We start from the raw sequence: 24,964 nt of genomic DNA on the forward strand, positions 1-24,964 counted from the left end.
CTGACATCACATCTACCATGCAGGCTCAAATATGAGCACTCAGTTAGTGTTCAGTCAGATTCCCAGTGAATCGCTTCCTGCTTGCACTATAGATACCTTCCTATTTAATTCAGTGTCCTCAACTCCCCAGAACCTTAACAAGTTGACATGGATCTGCTCAGCAGAAAATGGCACTTAGGTGTGATTGTGTCAGCTCCTGGCACAAGTCATCTCCACTTTCCACAGAGTGACCAAAGCATTGACAGGAAAGTCAGTTATGCCAACAGAAAATACAGAAGCATCCTTGAGAATTATGTTTATTTCATTAACCTTTTGGAGTGGGTCACCAACTCCCTCATCCCTGCAGAGGGGAGTAGCTACTGTGAGTGAACCTTGATAGGAAGTGGTCCAAGCAAGACCAGGAAAGTTAGAATAAAAAGGTTAGGAAAAGCTAGGATATCTAGCAGTCAAGAGCACATGAACCATATTCGAAAAAGGCTCCAACTCTAGTATTAGGTTGCTTTTAGCTTCCTTGTCAGGGAGTATTTAGGGAGTTATGCAGTAGAAGGTCCTCTGAAAGGAAGAGGTAAGGCCCTCTGATATTCGAGAGAGCACAAATACTAATGCTATCTCTGTGGCCCAAAGTCTTACAGAGGGACAACAGGGCTAGGCTGCTTTTTCCATAAGCAGTTCTGAAATGGTTCCTGGTGAGAAGTTATAATGCATATGAAAATGTTATTTCAATAATCTGTAAAACAAGGCAGAATAATCCCTCAATACAGGCTAGCGTTATTTTTTATTGCACCATCCTTAAGAGTTAATAAGGTTTTCTGTAGTTTTTGGGAGCAGTATTAGGGAGATGATTTTATGACGGCAGACAGTAAAAACAATTACTTCATGTCATCTGTCTCTACCTACACTAAGTGAAATACCTCTATCTCAGTTTTGGTGAAATGCTTATTTGCTGTCAGTGTCATAGCAGTTTTTTAGCAGCATTCCTCTGTGTTTAATAGGCACAATTTCTGTACTGAACAAGAATGCATATAATTGTATTTGAATGAATCTGACATCCTGTCTTTTTTTCTGTACCTGCAGTTGTAGAAACTACTGAAGGAAACACCACTATTGTAAGTACAATAACTGACTTATTTTCTAAGTCTCAAATCCTTGTCTTTGTAATGCAGCAACTGTGTTTGTACAGAAAAATGCAATTGAATAATTTCCATCATGTAACCAATGTAAGTTTAGGCCTCTTTACTTGAATACAGTGATTCTCCTGAAGAGAGTGAACCTGAACCCTGAACCCTATTCAAAATTTTCTAGTGCCCATTGCATCAGTGAAAGAAATTTATGAGAAATTAGAGGTGTATGCAGAGGTTATGCATACTCAAAAGAGCCCAAAGTTACCATAACAGTACGTGGAAGCTGCTGCTTCAGCTTTTGACTTCATGGTGCAGGAAGAAGTCATGCCGCAGTGGCTCCCACACCATGAAATAATATGAAAAGGGTTTAAGAAATCTCTCCATTCATTGATATTTTTGAAACTTATTTTTATTCTGAATTGAAATTAAGCACTCACAATATAGTGTCTATATGTGCCCATATAAGTCTTACTGTGCTTTAATTTATTGGAATTTTCTTTTAAAAAATTTCCCAAAGAGACAAGTAGCACCCGACTTGAATATCAACCAAATGTGCTATGAATAAAAGCCAAAAAGTAGGAGTTTAGTTTAATAAGCACAGTGGCATCAAATTTTTAATTCTGAAAGCTATATGAGACTATAAATATGGTATTCACTAGGCTGAGCCTTACTGCTTAATAAACACTGTCTTGGAAGAGTGAACAAGTGCGTTAGAAGGCCTACCATAGTGACTATTAGTAGGAGAAATATTAATAACAAAAGCAACAGCCTTGTACCCAGCATTGCTCAGGAATTGTAACAAACGAACAAACAAATTAGTGTAGCTTTGAAAGTTTTAGTCCATTATCTTGATTCAAAATGGCATTCAGTTGTATCCAAACATAGGTGGAAACATGCTTCTTGATTTCAGGAACCTTAATGCAAAAATTGGTTACGATACCTTCAGAGGTGTACAAATGCATAGCAAACAAATAGATAACTTTCCAAAATATGTAGTAGATTATCAAGTTGTATTTTACTTCTCCCCAAAAATGTGCCCAAAGCTCAAAAATGACTTACGTACTAGTGCTGTGGCCTCTCTTCCTAGTCGCCTCTTCTATTTCATTTCTTCATCTGGTCTCACCCCAGATCTCCTTCCAAAAGTTAAATACCAGGTTATCCCTACAATGATTATATTGCCCAAAGTATGTTATCTCTATAGATTATTTTTACTCCTCTGGCAGTATTTATTATCCGGTTGGAATTTGAATGGTCCACCAGATGTTTGTCATGATTAGGCCCCAAGAAAGCAATGGAATGGAGCTTGGTTTGGTTCCATTGCTTTCAAGGGACTAAGTCAGAACAAATGTTTGCTGAATTGTGGCTTTTATTATTAAATATAAAGATACTAATAGGAGAATACAGGCTTCTAGCGTTAGCATACCACAGCCTTGAGAGTTCTTTAGGCATCAGGAAAACCTCCTTTTATTTTCCCAGACACTTACAGATTTTTAAATCTCAGTCTGCTGCTTTTCATTAGTGTTTTGATTTTTTTAATGCTGATTTGTACTTTAGGTTTTTATTGATTCTTTTCTACAAATCACAGAATCTTTTTCTGGTGAAGGGCAATGTATAAAATTCTTCACAAGTAAATTGGTGGAGGAATGCTAGTTGAACTTGGAAATTTTAGGTTAATCCTAGCCCATGAGAATTCCTCAAACAAGTGAAAGTGGGAGGAATAACTTATGAAACTCTGCCTGTGATAATACAGCCAAGAAAAACCTAATCATTAGCTTTCCAGAATATCTTTGTAAGTTACAAGCAGAAATTAGACAGCCTTAAGTATCTTGTATACTTTGAGGTTTTGGGTGGGAGACATTTCCCTACATTCTTTGTCAGTAAACAGAAGGAATGAATTTCCCCACTTGAGGTGCACTTGGGGGAAAACACATCTTAAAATGTTTATGATATTATGATAATACTGCTTCATATGCTGACATCATTCCTGGGTATAGGGAGGTTTTCTAACAGAGACATCTTCTCTGGGAAGAAACGGAGACCTCACAGCACTACAGAATAAAAATGCACCATGTGGTGCTTTGGGTGTTGGATTTTTGCTTAAAATGCAATGTTCTCTGCAAGCAAAGGTTATTTTGGGAGAAGGCAAGCAAAAACACTCTAGATATGAAGAATTCCCAAGACTGCTATAATTGATAGACCATCAATATTCAGTACTAAATGGTGAAGATTTCCCTAGCATCCTCAAGAATAATGAGGGATAGTTCACTGAAAATCCCCATCTGTGCTTTGATGAAGGGTGAATGTTCTCATGGGGAAAAGAATACTCTGCGATGTTAAAGATGTAGCACAGATGAAATTAAATATGCTCAAAAAGTGAGGTCATTCGTTTGATTTTAATTTTCTCTTGATTTTATAAGTGTGGTCTGAATATGCTTTCTGGAACATTTTGCTTTTCTCTTTAGCATCATAAATGTCTGGTTGGGGGAATAAATAAAGCCAAAATCTTGGGGGAGAAAGGTGCATGTACCTCTAGCCAGCACTTAGTGAAGCTCTGTGAAGATACTCATGGTGGGGGCATGAACATTAGCTTTGATCTTTGGGCCTTTCCAGAATAACTCATGTTACATTTTGAGTGGTGTAATAAAACATTTTGCTATCTGAATTGCTAGGCTGTTTTTGAGCCAGGTGATGTTAATATACATCTTTAATACACTTCTTGTGTACTACTAACCATGTTAAATCAATTTGGTGTACTTGTGACCCAGCTATATTCATTTCAAAATAATAAGTTACAGTAAAAGGATACAGGTTTTAACATCTCCAAAAAAGAATTATTCTGTTCCTTCACTGTAAATGATTTCAAGATGGCCATCCTTCTATAGAAGACTGAATTTGTTTGAGTATTGTTGATTCCCAAACTATGTACTTTTTTTGCTTTAAACATAGATATAAACAAGCTTTAGATTTATCATTACAAAAAATGACAGTTAACACGAGGAAATATTCCAAAAGGTGCTGTTGAAGAAAGACTTGCTCTGGTGTCACAGGTTTCAAGCTTTACCGTTTTCATTCAAAGAGACTCTAGAAAGAGTTGCAAATGGAAAATATTGAGATGTAACTGTCAGGCTAGTATCTAAAAGCCCATTTTTAAAGCATCTTCTGATATTTCTTTTGCCATAGATTGATGCAGCTGTCTGAATCGTTTCACATAATATACATGCTGCTCTCCAAATCTATGTAGATTTCTGTTGCGTGAATAATGATCTTATAGGAAAAACATTTAGTCATGTTCCTTCCCTGACTGAAGGAGGAACGTCTATTCTGTCCCCCGCCCCAAATCACAATTATGTGAAACAAATAGCATATACCATTTAGTGCTTTTACTGGTTGAGAATACTACCATAAATTGTGAATATGAATAATGGCTTTATATCATAGCATGTAAACATCAATAGCAAAGCCTGAACATTTACAAAATTGGCCATTTGGAATATGTATAGCCTACCCAAGTTTGTAGCTGTCAGGCCTACTGCATCTTAATTGAGTTTTCTTCAGGATAGTTTTAAATTGATGAGTTCTGACTGCAGCTGAATACTTACAAAAGAACTCCCTGGTTCTGGCTGTATCAGATGAGAGAGGTCTGGGGTTGGTTGGTTTTTAAAAACTTGCCGGGGTCTGCTTAAAGAAAAGGAATACATGAGCTGCTTGGCAGGAAATGCTTCTTGTCAGATAGGCTAAGTTGTTAAATACTTCCCCAAGGGAAATGCTATCAATTTCATCAGTTTGAGCAATTTAAAGCTAAATTCAGACTACACTTTAGGAAAGTGTGCTGTGGAGAGCCACCCCAGTTTTTATAAACATTCCTGCAGTTTTGACCAATGGAAGAAGTGTCTCTGTCCTGCAGCCAATTTTTAAAAAAGAGTCTACTCCAGGCTTATGCAACTTAAGAGCCCATGTTTGCTGATATCCTCAAAGTGGCAATTTCAAAATATGTCTTATTATTCATGGCCAGGGAGGTGCAGTTTGTGTCTTTTAGAGGGAGCCATGCCCATTTATGAATTTATTGCTACACAGTAAATTGGAATCTTCATTGTAAGTAGTTGACTAATATTCTTGAGTTTGTTAACATTTGCAAAAGTGCTGAAATCTCGTGTGTGTGTGCTTGCTTAAACTGCACTCTCTGCTGCGTTTGTCATCAAGTCCATTCTTTGTCGTATTCTGGATTGCCAGTAGCTAATACCAGTTAACTCTTTCCTTAAGTTTCCTTAAGGTTTTTTTTTGGGGGGGTGGGGGTGCACTTGTTGGAAATTAAGTAGTACAATATATATTGGAAGGCTGAAATCTAAATCTTCCCCTCCATCTGCCCTCTCTTTGCTAGATTGAAGGTAAAATGCTGGAAGTTGAGGAAGCCCCGACTCCTCCAAATCCTTGTGGTCAATGTCCTATCTGTCGCTGGAACCTAAAGCACAAGTATTCTTACGAGGTGAGTACAGCTTCAGGACCCGTAGTGTATTTTCAAGGCTTAAAAATAGCATGTAGCTACCAGATACTACTATATGTTACTCTCTCAACTCTCCTGTTTCTTAGCGGAATAAATTACTCTTTGGAGTGGTTCAGAGGCTACAGGCTCCTGAGGGACTTTCCCTGGACCCTTTGGAGGCCCACTATGACATATTTCTTGAGGCAATTTGAGGGTGAAATTGCTTGGCTCTGTAGCAACCTTGATGCCATAGTTAGTGCAGAACTGTGTGAGATGCCCAACACCACGTCTAGCCAAGTTTTATGAGATCAGTTTCAGTTGATGTGGCCTGAGAGTGTTGACAAGGTGCTTAGAACTGTTTGTCCAACCACATGTTCTCTCAATCCCTGGTTGTTCATGTTTAATAAAATCTATGTGACAAAGCATGACTGGGTGGATCCAAGGGTAGTGAATGCGATGTTACACAGTGGTGGTGCCTTCTGCTGGCTTGAAAGAGGTGGTGGGACACTTGCTCATTTATTTATTTTTTAACACCTGGACTCACTCATTTAGGATAGTTACTGACCAGTTGCTTTTCTTGGGAAGATGGATGAGAGGGTCATGGCAGAGCAGCTGCGGGCATTCTGGATGAAACATTATCTAGACTAGGGTGGTCCATCAGGTATCTCTAGGTCTTTTTTTGGTAGCCCACAGCAACACTTAACCCTCCCCTCACAAGCCTTTGCACTGCTTTCTGAAAGCTGGATAAGTTAGGAATTGTGCTTTGGGAAGGAGATGGGAAGGCTCTAGGACCCTGCCAGAGCCTCGCACCTCCTTCCCAAAGCCTGTGCCTCGCTTAGCCAGCTTTGGGAAGGCAAAGAGAGGGCTTAGGGGGACATCAAATTTTGGCTTCGCTCGCCCACCCCCCAAGCAGTGTGCGGCCCACAGGTACTTTGTCAAAGTACTCTTGCGGCCCACTTGGTATGCAAAATTGGGCTGCCCTGATCTAGACCAATTTAATTCTTGGTTCAGTCCTGGGTTTGGCATCAAACCGGCCTTGGTTACGCTGATAGATTACCTTTATTGGGAGAAGGAAAAGGGAAGTGTGACCTTGCTAATTCTGCTTCATATCCCAGTGGCTTTTGGTACCATCAACCCTGTTCAGTCTGCTGTTCATAATATAGATAAAACTGGTATTCCACATCCTTCCATGCCATTCACATACCAGTGGGACACTTGTTTCCCTGATTTGCAGCTATGAACACTTAAGTAGCTGTCATTGCTATGTTTGCACATCACCTTTCCACCAGTACTTTAACCAATACTGGCTTGGAGTATAATAGACATAATACAAAAGGAGAGAAAAATAAGCAAATGAAAGTACCATTGAATATGAGCAACAATGTTTGCACTCTCAAAAGTTGCTTTTCCAAAGGTTATTCCAAGTCTGGAATAGACAAGGGGCAGGCAATACCATGCTGGAAATGGAAAGGAAGAGAACCAGACAAGAGCACACCATTTAAGATAAGGAAGCCATAGCTGCAGAATAAGCTAATGTCAATTGGATTAATAGACTAGAGACAGAAATGCATCTGGAGGAACATAAATGGTTTGTGAATGGCTGGCTGGCTCACTAATAAAGAGGGGAAACAAGAAAAATAAGGAATTGAAAAGGAGCGATAAACAATTTAGTGGTGATGGCCTTGTTGAATGAGCTTTCAAGAAAGCAGGTAAGGAAACAGTAGAGGCATGGAGTTAATTAGCAGGTCTGGAATACATGCATCCCAAGGGGTTTTGCTAAGATACTGCTCCACTGAGTCATTTTTAGAAACTCAAAGGGCTGAGGAGAAATGACAGGCCAAAATCAAAAGTTTAGGAAGTGATCATGACATTTGCCGCATGGAAAGTGTTAAGGCCAGGCACTATATGACCTTAAACACATGGCTTAATGTCACATGTATTTTGTTTTAAGCTCAAATAGTAGTTGTATGGAGTTATGTCAGCACTGGGGCTGTTGGGGGTGGGGAAAATTTACCCTCTTCTTCCCCTGTCATAGGCCCAACAAAAATAGCTTCTCTGAAGCTGCTATTTGCTTTTGAGAAGCTCAGATCAAGTGTATTATCTCGAAGAACATAATGTTAAATGAACAGATAATTCAAAACAATTGTAAAGCAAAGTACACAAACATCACTGCAGAGCAGCTGATCTGATATTGTAGGCCATAGTTAGTTCCAAAAAATTCTTTGCCTCCTACTGCACTTACGGGTTAGTAAGACAAAAATAAGGGAGAAGTGTCTGTCCTAAGAGAACCCATTATTTTTTATGTCTGTGCATTCTGATAATACAAGGCATTCCCTTAAAACAAGAGACATCTGGCAGGCCTGCTTTTTACCCAGTACTGTCAAGCCATTTTTTGGCATCCACTGTTATTAAGAACGGTATACAGTTCTTAACTCATCCTCACAACAATCCTGTAAGGCACTTTTAGGCTGCGATAATGAATTGGCCAAGGTTGTCTGGTGAGCTTCATCTCATGTCCAGACACATAACTCCTGTCTATTTTGTCAAATCGGCCTGCCTTACATGGAAAAATAATATTAGGGAAGGTGATCTTCTTGTCTTTAATAATTAATATAGGCTTGAACAATAGAAGATGGCTGTGTCATTGCTAAGGGTGACTGAGAGGATCTCATCAGTCTGCTGAGTTGACAACTAGGGTGTATTAGGAAGAATTGTTGATTGACCCTCAACAACTGCTGAACCTCCTTTGCTGGTCAAACATTTTTTCAGAAGTTTTGTAATACTCTATTTGTACTGATTAAGGCAGCAGTTATTCTGAAGATTTAGTATTGGAACCAGGCTTTCATGTTGAGTGTGCTGCTTTATGGAAGTGAGTCGTGAGCAACTTACAACTATTGGGAGCGGCAGCTCAATGCCTTCCACATGCGCTACAGCAGGGGGATATGGGGTGTCACATGACAGGACAGAATTCCAGACAAAGATTTGCTTGCCCAAGCCCACATGTTCATATTCCCGTCTCGGCAACATATACGTTGGCTTGGTCATGTCCACAGAATGGAAGATGGCAGGATCCACAAGGACGTGTCTCTACAAGGAGCTGGCTTCAGGCACTAAGCACATTGGCAGACCAACACAAAGATCTCTGCAAATGTGACTTAAAGGCTGGCAACATCAACCCTGCCATGTGGGAATCCCTTTCAGGTGACTGCAGTGCCTGGAGAAAGGCAGTCAAATTGTGTATCCATAGTAGTGACCAGAGGAGGAATGACCACTGGGAGGAGTGCAGAGAGAAGAAACACCATGGTGTATCTGCAATAGCACAACTGGACGCCTTCATCTCCCCCACCTGCAACAAAACATGTCTCTCCCACATTGGTCTCTACAGCCACAGCAGGCTCTGCAACCTTCCAACAGCTTGACCTTACTCCCAAAGGTGCACTCCTCCATTGTCTCCTAAGACAGACAGATGCCAACAACAGTATAGGATCTCTTGTAGCTGAATTTTCAGTAGATTCCATCTTAGCATGGAATACCAGCTCTTGCCCATGTTAATTAATGCTGCTGAATCCTCAAAGATTATGGCTTTAAACATAATTCTTTTTGTAAAATCCTAAATACCTATCTGGTTATGTATAGATACGTTTTCGTGTTTGCATCTGTCGTGTGTGTTCCTCCTGTTAGTTTCCCATTCAGGGGCTAGATTGTATTTGGACCAAACTTCACAGGGTGACATATAATATTTCCTCTACTTTCTGGGCTAAGGCATAAAGATTTGCTGCTTCTGGAGACATGGCGTGATTCAGTAATACGTTTTTTGTTCAAAGTATTATCCTTTCCACTGAGGAGTCTCTTTGGATTACTCCCTTTTAATAAATCAGCCAGCCATGTCAAGGTTGATGTTCCATCCAGAAGTTCTTGGGTGGGGAAAGTGCTCTGCTGTACTTGCCTGAGCTGAACAGGGACAAGCCCACTGTAGTAGTGTTGCTTCCAAGGAGTTGCAAACTCTCATCCTGATGCTGCAAACCATAGGAGGAGAGATTGCTCTTGTGCTGTGGTCCTGTTTGCATGTTTCCCACAGGCATCTGGTTGGCCACTGTGAAAACAGGATGATGTACACCACCTTGAGCTCCTTGGGGGAAAAGGTGGTATATAAATGTAATGTAAAGGGGGGGGCTCTTCCTATGTTCTCATGTTGGCAAGCAGCTGGTCCCCAAGCCAAACCTTCATAGAGATCTGCAGAGATGTGACCTCCTAGTCTCACTCTTGAGTGCACTGCCAGACTTCTCCCCAATTCATAGCATGTGCAGAGCAGGGTTAGTTTTAAGCTGATGATGTGATTTTGACATTTCAGATTCCACCTGGTGCTATTCTTCTGTTGAAAGGTGAAAGAGATAGATTTGCAGGCTTAGAATCAACATTACAAAATATTACCTTCTATGTTTTAACATACCTCCAAATATTCAAATTTTGCATTTCTCTGCAGTTTTTTTCTCATTGTCTATTTGACATGACAGGCTATATATGTATCTGGTATTGTAATGTGAATGCAATGACTTGGGATTGCAGACTAAATTTGGGGTGAAAATTTAGAGTTCATTCCAGGCATAACTGTCTTGACAAGCTGCTAATGACCTCTGGTGAATCTCCCTTTTGCCATAAATTCACTGGATGGCCTTTAATGAAGCCACTCTTTCAGCTTCCACTGGATAGTAATACTAATCACCTTTATAGGGTGATTGTAAGGGTTACAGTAAAAAGACTTTGAAGGGCTATATTGATGTTAAATTTTTGCTACTTTTAGGTTTGTTATTTATTTCACTCTTGCATGATTGGGAATAAAAACAATTTTTTTTTCACTGGGAAATTGGGAGGTTTAGAATGTGGAAACCTTAGACAGCAAAAACCCTTTAAATTGATAGCTTGAAGTACCAGAGGAGAACTTGGAGGCAGCAGATCTTTTGCAACCCAAGGGGATGGGATAGTATGTGTTCTAAGATAAGAGTGTGTTGGCTGTATAAACAGACCCTGGCTCAGATTCTGATGGTGTTCAGTCAGATTAATAACACTTGTCCGTTCTCCAGGTGGCCTCAGGTATTGGTGCCATCCACTGTTCCAGTGAACCTCTAAATCCAGAAAATGTGTTGTTCACTTTGGAGTTTGTTTACCCAGTGGGAGAAATCAAATACCCTATGGAGGTGAAGGCAAAACATGTTTCCTCTTTTCTCCCTTGGAATATGATTAGTCTGATCATGCAGTAAATGTCATCTCACTTTGGCAGCACAAAGCAGAGACAGAACTGCAGTATTTGCTTATTAGCCTTGAATTAATTCAATCCAAGTTGTTTTCATCAGATCCTACAGATTACAGGGGTGGGAATCTGGGTTCAGCCTCTCCCAGGAGCTGTCCAGTGATTAAAGCAAATCTGTGGTTGCAGTCTTGGCTGCCCACTAGCACAAAATGTTAATTTCATGGAACATGACGGCAGTGTGCAAATCTGCCAGAATTCTCTTTCTCTCCTTTAACCCTTTGACATTCTTGTTTGTTTCTCCTGTGCCCTGACTGTATCTTTCTGCATTGTCCCTGTTGCTTAGATAAATCCATGTGATGATGCTAGTGGGAGAGTCCCTGTTGCACTTGGGACTTTTCTGAAGTTGCTGTGACCTTTTGCTAACAAGCAGCCCTCTTAAGCCAAATGGCTTAGGGTACAATTTTCATGGCTGGAAATGGGTGGGACCTAATTGATTTGTTTTGAAATGACATTTTGCAAGTGAGAAGCAGATTAGTTGCTGCCTCTATTTGGTCAAACAGAAACTGGAAATGAGCCCATTCTGTTGATGACAACTGAGATAAAGAAACAGCGCCTTTTTCTGCTCCCTATTTTTAAAATACATGAGCAGTGTTGCATTTTAGAAAGGCACAGGAACATTAAGGAACCTGAACATAATAGGCATAGGACTTACTAAAATCTTCTCATATTTCATGTAAATTATGCTAGCTGCTCTGAGCAGCATGAAATTTGCCACTGACTTCTGCTGCTCCCAAACAGTTTGTGTAACTGAACTGAGGCCTGTGCCTCTGAGGCACCCTGTGCTGAACTCTTCTTTCAGTTCCCTCCATGGAAGTGAGTTCATTTTACATGCAGTCATTGGGGTGCAGCACTGTCAACACCGCCTCTCAAAACAAACTGGTAACTATACACCCACTAGTTAAGTTGGTCGCTTAAGATGTTTGCTGATGGGACCTTGCAGATTACAATCCATCTCTGGCAGGAGGTGCTTCCTGCAGTCTTGCTGCTGAAACTTTCAGGTAAAGGCCAAAGTAACTAGGAAATTTTCAAACTACTAGTTACATTGTTCTGAAGAAAGATACTTGATTGATAAAGTGAGCAGTGCAACAAGTTGCTAAGCACTTCTATAGAGTTTTTTTTTCAAGTAGGGGGTAAGTATGACTATCTATCTATCTATCTATCTATCTATCTATCTATCTATCATCTATCTATCTATCTATCTATCTATCTATCTATCTATCTATCTATCTATTTCCCCCCTTTTCTCCATGGTGGTATACCTGGTTCTCCCCTTCCTCATCTTTTCTTCACAGCAGTCCTATGAGGTAGTTTAGGCTGAGCGGTGGTGACTGGCCTGAGGTCACCTAGAGAGCTTCGTGGGCAAGTGGGGATTTGTACCCTGGTTTCTTTCCCAGATCCTAGTCCCAACACTACACCACACTTGCATTTCACTGTTTTAACATTTTGATGATTGCTACCCTGGGCTCTTTTCAGAAGAAAGTCAGGATACTAGTTCAATAAATAAAATTAAATATTGAAGGAGGGCAGGTGGTTATGGGCTCTCTGAATAGCCTGATAGCAGTGCTACAAAAGCCATTTTGGCAAGTGTTCTAACACGTCTGTTGATGTGCTTTTTAAGAGTGCTATCTTATCTTGCACATCTTATCTTACGTCTGGACAATTTCTTATTCTGTATATTGATATGCCTCTCATAATGCCAAATATGCATGCAGTCCAGCTTCCATTTTTAAGAGAAATGTACAGGCACTGATCTACTAAAGACTGATAAGCCAGAGGGCATGTTGAAGAGAGCAGCAGCATGACTATACCCCATAGTGATCCCATTTACCTGACACAGAGTTTCTGCCTTCATATTCTTTTTTTAAGTACTTGGCTCTACATATAGTTGGCACAGGACCCAGGTACTTAAGGGCCCCCTTCTCCCATATGACCCTTTCTCACAGGTCTACTTTAGAGACTCTTCATCAGATTCTGCTACTGCCAAGGTGCTGTGACTGGTGAGGACCACAGATGGAGCCTTTACAGCAATGGTGCCCCAACTTCACCATTCTCTCCCCTGGAAGGTTCATCTGGTGCCAAGTTTCTCTCATCAGCTCCCAAAGGAATCTATTTCCCCAGGCCTTTTGTCAATGAGATTGAATTCTGCTCTTTGTCTGTTATGTGTTTATCTCATTGTTTAGTGCTATGGATTTTAAATCTTGCAAGTTGTTCTGATGATTCCCTGGATTTGAAGAATGGGGTACAAATGTTAATTTAAAAAAATTAAAAGAGAGAAATTGGATTGTATAAAATTTGCGGAGTTTTGAGCCGCTTGCTGCACCACCTGGCTTAACAGAATTTGGTTGGCATATGTCTGCCTCGAGAGGCAATGAAAGTATATGCCTTTGCAGGTGAAGTCAAACCGTTGGAAAGTCACAGTGCCCGCTGTGGCTGTAGAGACAAGAGAGACATGTTTTGTTGCAGCTGGGGAATATGAAGGTGTCTGCTGATGCAGATACACCATGGCGTTTTTTCTCTCTGCACACCTCCAAGTGGTCATTTCTCCTCTGGTCACTGCTATGGAAATACAATTTGACTGCCTGTCTCCAGGCACTGCTGTCGTCTGCAAGGGATTCCTACATGGCAGGGTTGATGTTGCCAGCCTTCATGTCACGTTGCCAGCGTTTATGTCACATTTGCAGACATCTTTGTAATGCCTAGTTGGCCTGCCAATGGCCTGGTGCCTGAAGCCAGCTCCCTGTAGAGCATGTTCTTGGGGATGCTTCCACCTTCCATTCTGTGGACATGACCAAGCCAGCATAGATTATCCGCCAACCTGCTGGGAATGTGGGCTTGGGAGGACTTATATTTGTTTGTCTGTCCTGCCACATGATGCCCACAATCTTCCTGACACTGTGCATGTGGGAGGCATTGAGGCATCATGTCTGATGGGTGTAAGTTGCCCATGTCTCACTACCATAAAGCAGTGTGCTTCATGTGCAAGCCTGGCAGACCTTCATCTTGGTGTTGGTCATTAGCATCACATTCTCCTGTGCCCTTTTGGAGAGGCAAGACATTGCTGTAGCCACCTTGCCAATATGCTTGTCCAGCTCAACATCGATGGAGAGGTTGCTGGTTATGGTGGAGCCGAGATAGACAAAATTGTCTACCACCTTAAGCAAGTAGTCACCAATGCTGATGCGTGGAGTACTGGCAATGTCCTGACCCAAGATGTTGGTCTTCATCAGGGTGATGCTAAGGCTGAACTCCGTGTGGGTTTGGGCAAAACAGTTGATGAGACTCTGTAGAGCTTCCTCAGAGTGCCCTGTCAAAGCTGTGTCATCTACAAACAACATCTCTCCAATAGGACATAGTTCCATTAATGCAAGGATTTCCATTTCCACAGTGGAACTTTCCTTTTTTCTCTCCCCACTACACCCCTCATGCCCTAAATCTGCTGCAGAGCATGGGGGGACCCAGAGCAGATTAAAGGGGTGCAGGGAGTGGAAATTCAGTTGTGCAGCCAAACGTATTTGCACTAACAGAAGTCCTTGTTTGGATAGCACCCTCTTTTATTTTTGTATTTAAAACCATTGTATTATTTTTTCATAAGGAGATGCTTATTGAATTAAACTCGGCAAATACACCAGCTAGGTCCAAATGAATACCCAGATCACAAATCTTTTAAAACAACCTTCATTTACATAGCTCAGAGTTACTATTGCTGTTAGGTAGTTCTCCAACTCTAGTTAAATTGATTTATTTTTTTAATTCTTGTAAACCAGACAGTGTGTAAGACAGAAGGGAGGGGAATGGCTATCATTTTGCAAAAAACACAAGATTTGGAATTCGCATTACAAGCTAATACAGTTCAAAAATAATACATGTAAGAGTGTGTGCTGTAATCCTAGATCTTTGAAAGCTTCATCCTGGTCCCCAAATGCCAGGTCATTTGAGGTGGCCCAGGGCTGTTTCATACATTACAGTGTTGCAAAACTTTGTAACAAGGAGTCAATCCAATGATATTAAACAGCTTACTTGGGCTGCTCATGTGGGTGGTGTGCATATTATTTGAGCTGACTGTTGGCTTTTCAAGCAGCTTCCACTCCCATCCCAGTTCCCTAACAAGTAAACTTGTTTACAGTGTTTATTTTATTTAAAAATATTTATTTCCCACCCTTCATTGCAGAGGCAGTTTTGGTGCAGGGTACATTAAAATTCAATCAACAACATAAAAGGAAACATAGCAATGATAAAAAGAATACCGCATCTTAATGAGCAAGAGCAAGAGAAAAATACAAAATCCACCGAAGTGCTAATGTTTAGCAAATGCCTAAGGAAACAGATGGGCCTTCAATGGGTGCAGAAAACCTCAAGAATTGGTGCCAACTGTGTAGTGGTAGCTCCTGATATGTGTAGCTACCTCCCTACTGAGGTGCATCTGGCCCTGTTTCTCTATATATTTTAGGTGACTAATTAAGAAGCATATTTTTCAGCTGCATTTGGATGAGGAGAGACTCCATCACTGCTGTTATTAGTAACTTTTTAAAGAGTAATTTGTTGTCTGTTTTTAAGGATATTGTTATTTTATGCATTTCTATCTATTTGCCTGTAGTAGACTTCCCTTTGGCTTGAATAAATAAAAAAATTTATTGTGTGCAGCATGGGAAGAATTCATGGGGAAACAGCTCCCATGCTGATATAGTTATGTGCAAGTTAGCCTTTTAAGTTACCTAAATCCTGCTCTTTCATCTCAACTCAACATAGCTTTTAAAATAATGTTCCTCTTAGCAAAATTTCTATCTATTATTCCAGCTCCACTAAAGAAATACTGTATGTTATTCATTTTGCCACAAGATATTGGTTGAAAGCTCTGGAATGTCCTCTGAGGTAGGGTTGCAATATTGCTCCATGGATATATTTCCAAAAAAGGTGCAAAACATTTTTCTTCTGGAGGGTATTGTGATGTTTTGGATTCTTCATTTTATAGAGGCACAAATAACACTAAGCAGACAGGTTTAACTTTTATAAATAAGAAATAATAAATGCCATGTTTCAGGATGGAAACCAATTTGTAACTGACATGGGCATGCTCAGGCTCAGATTATTTTATGATTCCTCTTTTGCAGTGTTACTTGCACTACTGAAATGACACTGTCTTTCCCTTTTTCCATTCTCTGCATTCCATGGCAAGTTAGAGGGAGTGGTTTTTAGTCCAGTAGATAGAGCAAAGCGCCTTGGAAACGCCCGATAGTGTTGTAGGAGCTGTTTGTGCAGAAACATCAAAGACTGCTAATCTCTCTTGCTTTTCAGAAGCTTTGGCTCAAACACCACTTTGCAGGTGTTATGTCATTCATGCTCTGGTGTTGATTGGGTTTTTCCCTTCTCTTTGCTTCTAAAGGATGTTTTATTGCTCAGTCAATTCATAACCTCTGAGGGAAGGATGCTGCCCAGGAGAGTCACAGGCCTCTGTACGGAAGAGCACAGAAAGGTTGAAGTGTGTGTGAAAATGGCTCATCGAGCAGGTAACTCATTTTGTTTGGGAGCTAACTTCAGATTTTGAGGCTTCCTTGTGTTGGAATGCATTACATGCAAAAACTGGGCTGCCAAAGATAACTGGGACTCAGCGCCCCTATAATGTTATGATCAGAAGGATTTGCCCATCCTGGTTTCCTTGCTTCTTAAGAATGCTTCCCAGACTACTACTTTGCAGTGCCACAGAGTGTCAGTCCAACTCTGATTTTCTGAGTAGTTAATGGCTACCTGTTACTGGTTAATTAAACCCTTCTTTTGATGCATATGACAACTCACAATGAGTTAGGCTAGCTAGGCAGTGGTGTAACATTGTAGAGCCCCTTGATTGTTTGGATTTTGAATCCTGTTAGTGCTCCAGGTATAACAGAGCAGAACAGCAGCAGAGCTGCCAGGAGCCTCCCCACTGCCCCTCTTCTCCTGATGTTGTTTGACCTTAATACTAGGCAGGCTCCCATATGCTGTGTGTGAAATAAACCATTCAGGAGGACACAGAGGAAACAGACTCCTGTTTTCTATATTGGAATGTTGCCCAGTATGGCTAGAGATTTACCATCGGCAGCATTTTGATACATACAGGGAGTCTAGAAACCAGTTAGGTTGCAGTTATTTTGCAGTATGTCAAACAGATCTCTTTTTTGAGGAAAAAGAAAAACACTGCTACAGTGAGATGTTGAGGCTTTTAGTTTTGGACTAAGAGAGAAACTTGAAAATTCTGGTCAGTTTTGGTGACGTACTTTGGTGAATAGATGGAATCTGAGTGAGGTATCTATTAATAAATGTGTTAGTGACTTTTATGCTATGGCAACTCAAAGCAACTTAAAATATTTTAAGCAAAAACAAACACATACATACATTAAAACTAGCATTTTAAAAATATAATTCTATTTAAATAATAATAATATTTTGGAGATTAGTATGTAACGTAGAATAGCCTATGGCATCCCACTCTGGGGTGGGTGTGAATGTACTTTAGCTGTGATCTTATGCATACATTTTCTACTCAAACTGACATCTCAATCTCTCCCCCTCCCCGACCCCAATTTTTAGGTTTGCTGCCAAATCATAAACCTAAACTTCCTGAAGGTTTTGTTCCAAAAAACAAGAAACCAAAGCTCAACAGGTCAGTTTTCCTCTGAAAACAGGGGTGTTGTTGTTGTTTTCAGAATTAGAATGCATGGAGTGAAGGCCACAAACTTATTCATGAGCCAGACCTTATAATGTAACATCTCTCAAAATGGGGAGCAGACCTTTCTAGCCCTGTGGAGGAGAGAGTGCAAGCAGCCTCTTTATGCTATGTTGGTGATAATGTGACTGGATTTGTTGAATGAAAAGAGTGGAATTGCCAATTGCTGACTGGTGCAGGCCTGGTTGCCAAGTGCTTGAGGTGAACTGGAGCTGAGAAATGAGATATTGAGGGCTTAAGACATGGGCAGGGGATAATTTTGAGAAATGCTGCAGACAGGTTGATATTTCCATTCTCCTTTTTTTTCCACACGAACGAACCTGCTTATATTGACCTTGTAACACGTTTGTGTGTGTGTGAGAGAGAGAGAGAGAGAGAAGGTGCCTTCTTTATCTTTCCTCCCTCTCCCATTAATTCTCTTGCCTACTGTCAACTTTGAAGGAGCTGAGTGCCATTTAAGAAAAATGGAGCTGGGGAAAACAGTCGCTGCCGTCTTCTGTGCTGGTGTGAGCTTTGAAATAGACAGGCTTTCTAGGTATTGGCAGTGGGTGGTGGACGGGACAGGAAGGAGGAGCTCATTAGATTTGTTGCCCTCTTTGTCCTGTGCCTGTTCCTCTTTTGTCTACAGTTTGTAGTTCACCCGCGGTTTGCCCTTCCTCTGTCGCACTCTTCCTTCTCCATCCTGCCCTCCCTCCTTGCCAAGCAGCCCCTTGCCCCTTAATGGGGGAACTTAAACCCCCTGTTGCCTCTTTTGCTTTGCTCTGTGTTAAGAGGTGCTAATCCCCTATTTATGACCTCGCCTTCTGTTTCCATGGGGATGTCAAAGCAGTTTATGAAGTTCATATTAGCAAGCTGTGGGGTTACTAAAGGCCACAGGCACGTTGCTTGAGAAATCAGAGGCTCCAGGCTTTCAGCACAAGATGCCTCTTGCAGTGTGGGCCTAGCCCTTGGTAGTCCATTTCTCTTAAGATGTTGTGCCATAGGCCAGTGTTTCTCTCTGAAGATCATGTTCTGTGCAAATATTGGGGAAGAGTCTTAAGTGTGGCACATGCCTGAGGTTTGAAAAGGAAGACTCCTGCTGCTCCACAGCTTTGCTTTCAGAATATCAAATCTGTATCTTGCAAGTTTCACACATTGATTTATTAACTCCGGGGTGACTCACTGCAGCTGTGAAATAATGCCTACTAGATGAAGGCAGGAAGTGATGAATTCTAGTCCCCTGCCCCCCTCCAAATTTGAATAGGCAAAAGGAGTAGTCGCTCTGTCTGGCATCACATCTACAACAACGTCAGTTTTGGTATCCCTGCTTCATCTCCTGTCCTTGCTTTCCTTTGCTTTTCCCACCACCCAGAAGGAATCTGGGGGAGATGGGGGTGAGTGGCGAGCTCAAGGAGAAAGCCAGAAATGGATCTGGCAACAGAGCCAGGCAGCCAGGGAGGAACAAGGGCTGATCTTTGAATGTGGAGAAGGCATTATTAGGGTGGGATAGTAAAGGAAAGTAGGTACTAATATTTAAGGGGGCTGCTTGGAGTTCTGCTTTTTAGGAATGCTACTCCAGTTCATCAGGGTATTGTCTCTGTCGGCTGGAGGTAGAAAATTCTGCATTTTTGGAGTCTTGCCATGTCTCAACCGCTACAGCAGTGTTGAGGGGTTTGGCTCTGTGCCCACCCCCACCTGTGCCTCCCACGTTGATCTCTGGAACAGCCTGTGATGCAAAGGACAGGAGACTTTTTAACCACTTCCTTTCTACAGCCCTAGGGGGGTTAGGTCATGACACTCTGTCCAAACTGCCATGTCCCATTTTCTTTAGAGCAGCTTCAAAAGAAGCAATTGCGTTTAAGGTACAGGCCCCAAGCTTGAAAGTTGCCGTGTTCAGCTCTGCCGCAGTCTTGTTTAAGTACCTCCAACTTCGGTGCTTCTTGCTTCCACCTGTAAGACTTACATAATTTGCAATGTCATAAATCACACTGTTTAAAAGGGGGAAGTGACAGGATCTTCGGTAGGAAATAGAGACACATTTTCCTGCTGTGAAGAAAGATCAATATTTTGGGGACTTTCGTTTTCTCTACTCCTCTTGGTCATCACCTCTGCCATTCCTGCCTTTGGACTACTAAGTCTTGAAGTGCCATCTTTGAGCAATTGGGCAGACCACTGAAGGTCTTTAGTATAGGAGAAATAATGTTTTTTGCTTTCAAAACTGCAGATCTCTTAGCTCAAGGCTTCCTTTAGCATAGCTTGTTCAGACTTTTCATTTTGCTTCTCTTCTCCAAGCAAAAGACAAAGGAAACAAAAGATGGATACATCTGTTCCCTCCACAGGTGGCTTTGCCTCACACATTGAGCCTGTTCTGTCCATGGTGATCAAAGTAGCTCCTTGAAAATGCCGCAGGCTCCTCATGCTTACTTGAGTTAGCAAGCAGGTCCTTCATCTGAAATACCACCATAGAGTTCTGAATATTTCTCCAAGGAAGAATTGGAAAAGTGACAGAAAAGCTGTGCAGTGGATCTGACTTGACTGATGGAGTCCCACTGGTTACAGCTTGACTAGATTGCCTTCACACAAACACAAGAAAATGACCTTGGATACTTTTCCAAAAGAGTGGTCTTATTGTGGTTCCATTGACACACTTTTAATATACAGGAATATATTTCCCAAAATAAAGTTAATTAAAGTTGAAAGGGGGTGAAGTAAGCAAATCCCTGATTAGTGTGTGTGTGTCCCACCCAATCATTCCTTTCAACAACACCCCCCAATGATCTCACCATACATTAAAACGAATTGACCCAGAAAGCTGTTTCCTTAATAAAATCGCCGCCCTGTGTCTGTTTCTACGGGGTCCTTATTTGCAATATGAACAAATTGTTCAGCAGGAAGATGCATTCGTGCTCCCTTTTCTTTATATGTAGTGAGAGAAGAAGGCATAAAAAGCTTAATCAGAAATAACAGTTCATGAGAAATGGTTGTCTAAAAACGTTATAAGACTGTATATTGAACATGTTCAGATTTTGTGAGAGCAGCTTGCAGTGCTACCTGAAAAATATCAGAACTGAGAAACTTCTCCACTAGAGTTTGTGTGTCTCAGATCTTTTCTTTCATTCACACAAGCATTCAGAATTTTGCATCTTACCACCTCATAATAGGACAGGAAGAGGTTTTTTCTTTTCTTTTTTAATTTTCTCAGATTGGAAAGTCAGGCATACAGAGCGTGTGACTTCATGGGAAATTCTGCTTTACATGTAATGGTTAAATGGTTACTTTAACCTGAAGGCCACTTTCCATGCCCATTTCCCCCTCAAAATTCTTTTCATTGTTCCCCCTAAGCAAAGAGATAAGTAACCCATTGAGCTGTCTTTGTCTGGCCTGGTGCCCTGACTGTACAAAGGCTTGGAGTTCTCTCTCATGGGACAGTGGGAAGAAGCTGGCTGATATCAGATGGCACTGACCAACCAACTGGGCTTGGGGGTAAATGATCTGCTTGAAAACAAGAAAAGTGTTTCTGAAATGGAAAGGACCAAATGACGAAAAGTCCAGGCTGTATCTATAATGCAAGCTATATCGTTCAAGCACCAGCCCCCAAACCAGAACTCCCAAACCACACACATCTTGCAGCCAGATGCTCACAGAGAATTACCATCTACATGAAACCTCAGACTGAGGTCATTTAAAGTTTTGTAGTGAGATACCTTAAGTTTATTTTATATCACACCTTACTTCCAAGGAGCTCAACATACAGCTCTGCTTCTCACTTTCATGGGGTTTGACAGTCTCCCTCACCATTCACAATGCTGAGTGTTTAACCAGGCTCTGGAGAGTGAAATGAGTCCAAGGTTTCCTCCAGTGAAGGTTGATGAATTCCATCCCCTCACCAATCCAAAGTTGTGGCAGAAGCCTGAGATTGTTTTTGCTCTGCACTTGGCAGGTGCAAGTACACAGCAGTAACAAGCCTCTGCCTACCATCCTCGGCTCCAGGCTGGAGAGGACGGTGTGTTGGTTTGCACTATGGGCTCAGAGCATTCTCCCTATTACACACTTTCAGGAATGGAGGTAGAGCAAGCCAACACGCCTATAGCTCAGAGCTACAGATGGGAGGCAGAGGGATGGGGTTTCCCTCTGATCCAGACAAGTGCTCATCATCCCTTGCTGGTGCTCTGGTGGCAAAAACGGATGAACCTAAAGTGTTGAGATTCAGGACTCACAAAAAGAAGGACTTCTTTGCACAACAAATCATTAACTACCTCAAGTTATAGTGATTGCCATCCACTTGAGCAACTTTAAAATGGATTGGGCAGATTCATGAAGGATAAAACTGACAATGGCTAGCCATGATGGCTCTGTACTACCTCCAGCGTTGGAAATAGTATGCCTTTGGATACCAGTTTCTGGGAACATGAGTGGGGAGAGCGCTGTTGCGTTCATGTACTGCTCATGAGCTTGCAGTGAGTGACCAGATGCCTATGGCAACAGAATGCTGGACTGCCCTTCTCCTTTCATTGTTTGTCCCAGAATGGGAATGGCTAAGGTTAATAGCAAACTTTTTAAAAGATGTGATTTCTGTGTAGAAACTCCTATAGTTCCATAAACCAAATGTTAATATGTGCATTTGCACATTCCAAGGATTTCTATAAGTTTCTAGGTTAATGATTCCCAAACCTTTTTCTCCATAGACCATTTGAAAATTGCTGAGAATCTTGACAGGCCACTTAAGGATTTTTTTGCCTAGTGTAGCAATTTTAATGCACTGTGATAGGTGCTTTACGATTTTAAATTGTATTTTTACAGACAGGCTGTGGGTCACCTGAATGAAGCTCAGACCACCAGTGGTTCACAAACCGCAGTTTGGGAACCCCTGTTCTAGGTTACTGAAACTGTTTTTGTTGTGTTCATCTACGTTGGTGCAGACCAACTATATGTTAATGCCATTATAATGTTTCAAGCCTTGTTGAACCATTCATAAAAATTGGCACGGGGGTTTAGACGCTTTTGTATCAGAATCAATTTGGCAAGCATTAGCATGCTTTCACATGTTTATGCTCTTGAGTTTAGACATAGTATCTGATCAGTTGTAGTTGTATTATGATGGGCTTATAACTGAGATATGGTGACATATGGTGACTGGTCCAAGAATAGCCTGTGAGCTTCATAGGCAAGTGGAAGTTTGAACCCTAGTCTTCCAGGTCTTAGTCCAACATTCTAACAATTGTTGCCTAGCTATTTTACTTGCATGAAGTTAAATTCATAATTGCTGTAGATGGTAAAAGTAATACTCATTGTATCAGTGGATGTACTAAGACCATATTTGTATCTTGTGCTGTGCTTCTCTGAAAACAATAGAAAGTAATTGCAGCATGCTTTTTGAAGGTCAATGGATGCTGGACAATTTAGGATCAACAGGATCACAATCTTGACTACTGTCATTGATATTTATTTATTTATTTATTCATTCATTCATTCATTCATTCATACATACATACATACATACATACATGCCCCACCCATCTGTTTGGGTTTCCCCAGCCACTCTGGCCAGCTCCCAACAGAATATTAAAAACACGATCAAACATTTAAAATTTCCCTAAGCAGAGTTGCCTTCAGATGTCTTCTAAAAGTCAGATACAGTGGTACCTCTAGTTACAAACTTAATTTGTTCTAGAGGTCCGTTCTTAACCTGAAACTGTTCTTAACTAGAGGCAGGCTTTCGCTAATGGGGCCTCTTGCTGCCGCTGCGCTGCCAGCACACGATTTCCCTTCTCATCCTGGGGCAAAGTTCTCAACTTGAGGTAACCCTTCCAGGTTAGCAGAGTTTGTAACCTGAAGTGTTTGTAACCTGAGGCGTTTGTAACTCGAGGTACCACTCTAGTTGTTTATTTCCTTGACATCTGATGGGAGGGCCTTCCACAGGGCAGGCACCACTACCGAGAAGGCCCTCTGCCTGGTTCCCTGTAACCTCACATTTCCCTGTAGCAGGAAAAGCCTCACCTTGGGATTTTGTCCAAAATTTATGCCCACAAGTATCAACCTGGATTTTTCTGGTGTTGCTTGGTTTAAACTTTTGAAAAGAAGAGATAAAGGAACTGTAGTATCTCTCTTATTGCCAAGTGTACCACTGATTACTGTATTTGGAAATCAGGGACATGTGGAAACCCTATTCCTCTGCAGAAAATTAGTTTCACCAAAGTGAAATGGGGTTAGGCAAAGAGGGAATGTTTGGCGTAGCAGAGACTGCCTCCAGCCTGAGGGAAATGCTTGTTTTTCTCCCATGCCAAATCATCAATGTTAAAAGGAGTAAATAAACAGGGGCATTTTTTAGTTTTGGACAAAGCATGTTTGAAGTAGTAAAAGTAAAGTGTGTTCCGTGAAGGGCATATGTCCAAAAGTCTGTTTCAGCTAACAGTGAAAAGCCCCCAGTCGGCTTGCTGTTCACAAAAGAAGCCACAGGCCTGGACCAGAGAGTTGGATTAACCTGCTTAAGAAAAACAATAAAAGCTTTAAAATTTGGCCTTTGCTAAATCCCTTTTCCTTCCCAGAATTGGAGAGTGTGCCTCCCAAGGCTCTAATTGAAAATGGAGGGATGTCTTAAGCTATTGACTTCAACATAACAACCTCTCATTGCTTGTGTACCTCCAGATTTCCTCTTCCAGTGAGATCATTTATTATCAAACAGCCTCCTTTCCTCCATTAAATGCCTATAAAAGTTTGGCAGGTTACATTGGTATCCTCCTCAACTGTTAAAGTGAACAGGCAGTGTCTCCACTGGATTTTATTTATAATCCAGTGGAGAGCCAGTGTTGTGTAGTGGTTAGTGTATTGGGTTTATGACCATGGGGGATCAGGATTCAAATCCCCACTCAGCCATGAAGCTCACTGGGTGACCTTGGGCCAGTCACTCACTCTCAGCATAATCTACCTACGGGGTTGTTGCAGCAATAAATGGGAGAGAGAACTGTGTATGCCACCTTGAGTGCCTTTGGGGGAAATAAATTGATGTTTGGCCTTCAGGTAAAACCAATTTACCCGCTTTCAATGAAATACCAGTAGAGCATTTCCAGAATGAACTCGAGTTTTTAAATTTCAGTTGTCCTTCCTAGATTGACCCCACAGACCCAGCTTTCTCCTTTTCTGCCCAGAATTAAACACAAAGGCTGGTTTGAGTTAATGCGTTGGGCTGATTAAAAAAAAAATTTTTTTTAATTGGTGCTCCTTTTGCATAAAATACTTCTGCTAATTCCTTGCCGCTGATCTTTTTGACTTGTACCTGAAGTGGCTTCTGCACTAATGGACCTGTAATACTAGCTACTGCCGTGTGCCGAGGATAGAGGGTTATTGCTGAGCTTCATTTTGGAAGCTGTTTTGTTTCTGAA

General features: G+C 41.3%; 1 protein-coding gene across 3 annotated transcripts in view; it reads left to right on the forward strand.

The window, feature by feature from the left end:
* The window catches only part of MRPS18A (mitochondrial ribosomal protein S18A), a 29,778-nt gene that overhangs the window by 1,930 nt on the left and 2,884 nt on the right, over positions 1-24,964 (forward strand). For all 3 annotated transcript variants that reach the window (XM_081905683.1, XM_081905681.1, XM_081905682.1), the window contains exons 2-5: positions 1,075-1,106; positions 5,500-5,604; positions 16,290-16,413; positions 17,471-17,543. In XM_081905683.1, the coding sequence (XP_081761809.1) occupies positions 1,075-1,106; positions 5,500-5,604; positions 16,290-16,413; positions 17,471-17,543 (334 nt within the window). The remainder of the gene's footprint in view (positions 1-1,074; positions 1,107-5,499; positions 5,605-16,289; positions 16,414-17,470; positions 17,544-24,964) is intronic.

The sequence above is a fragment of the Podarcis melisellensis genome (genome assembly GCF_964234715.1).
Source record: "Podarcis melisellensis genome assembly, chromosome: 3".
NCBI lineage: Eukaryota > Metazoa > Chordata > Lepidosauria > Squamata > Lacertidae > Podarcis > Podarcis melisellensis.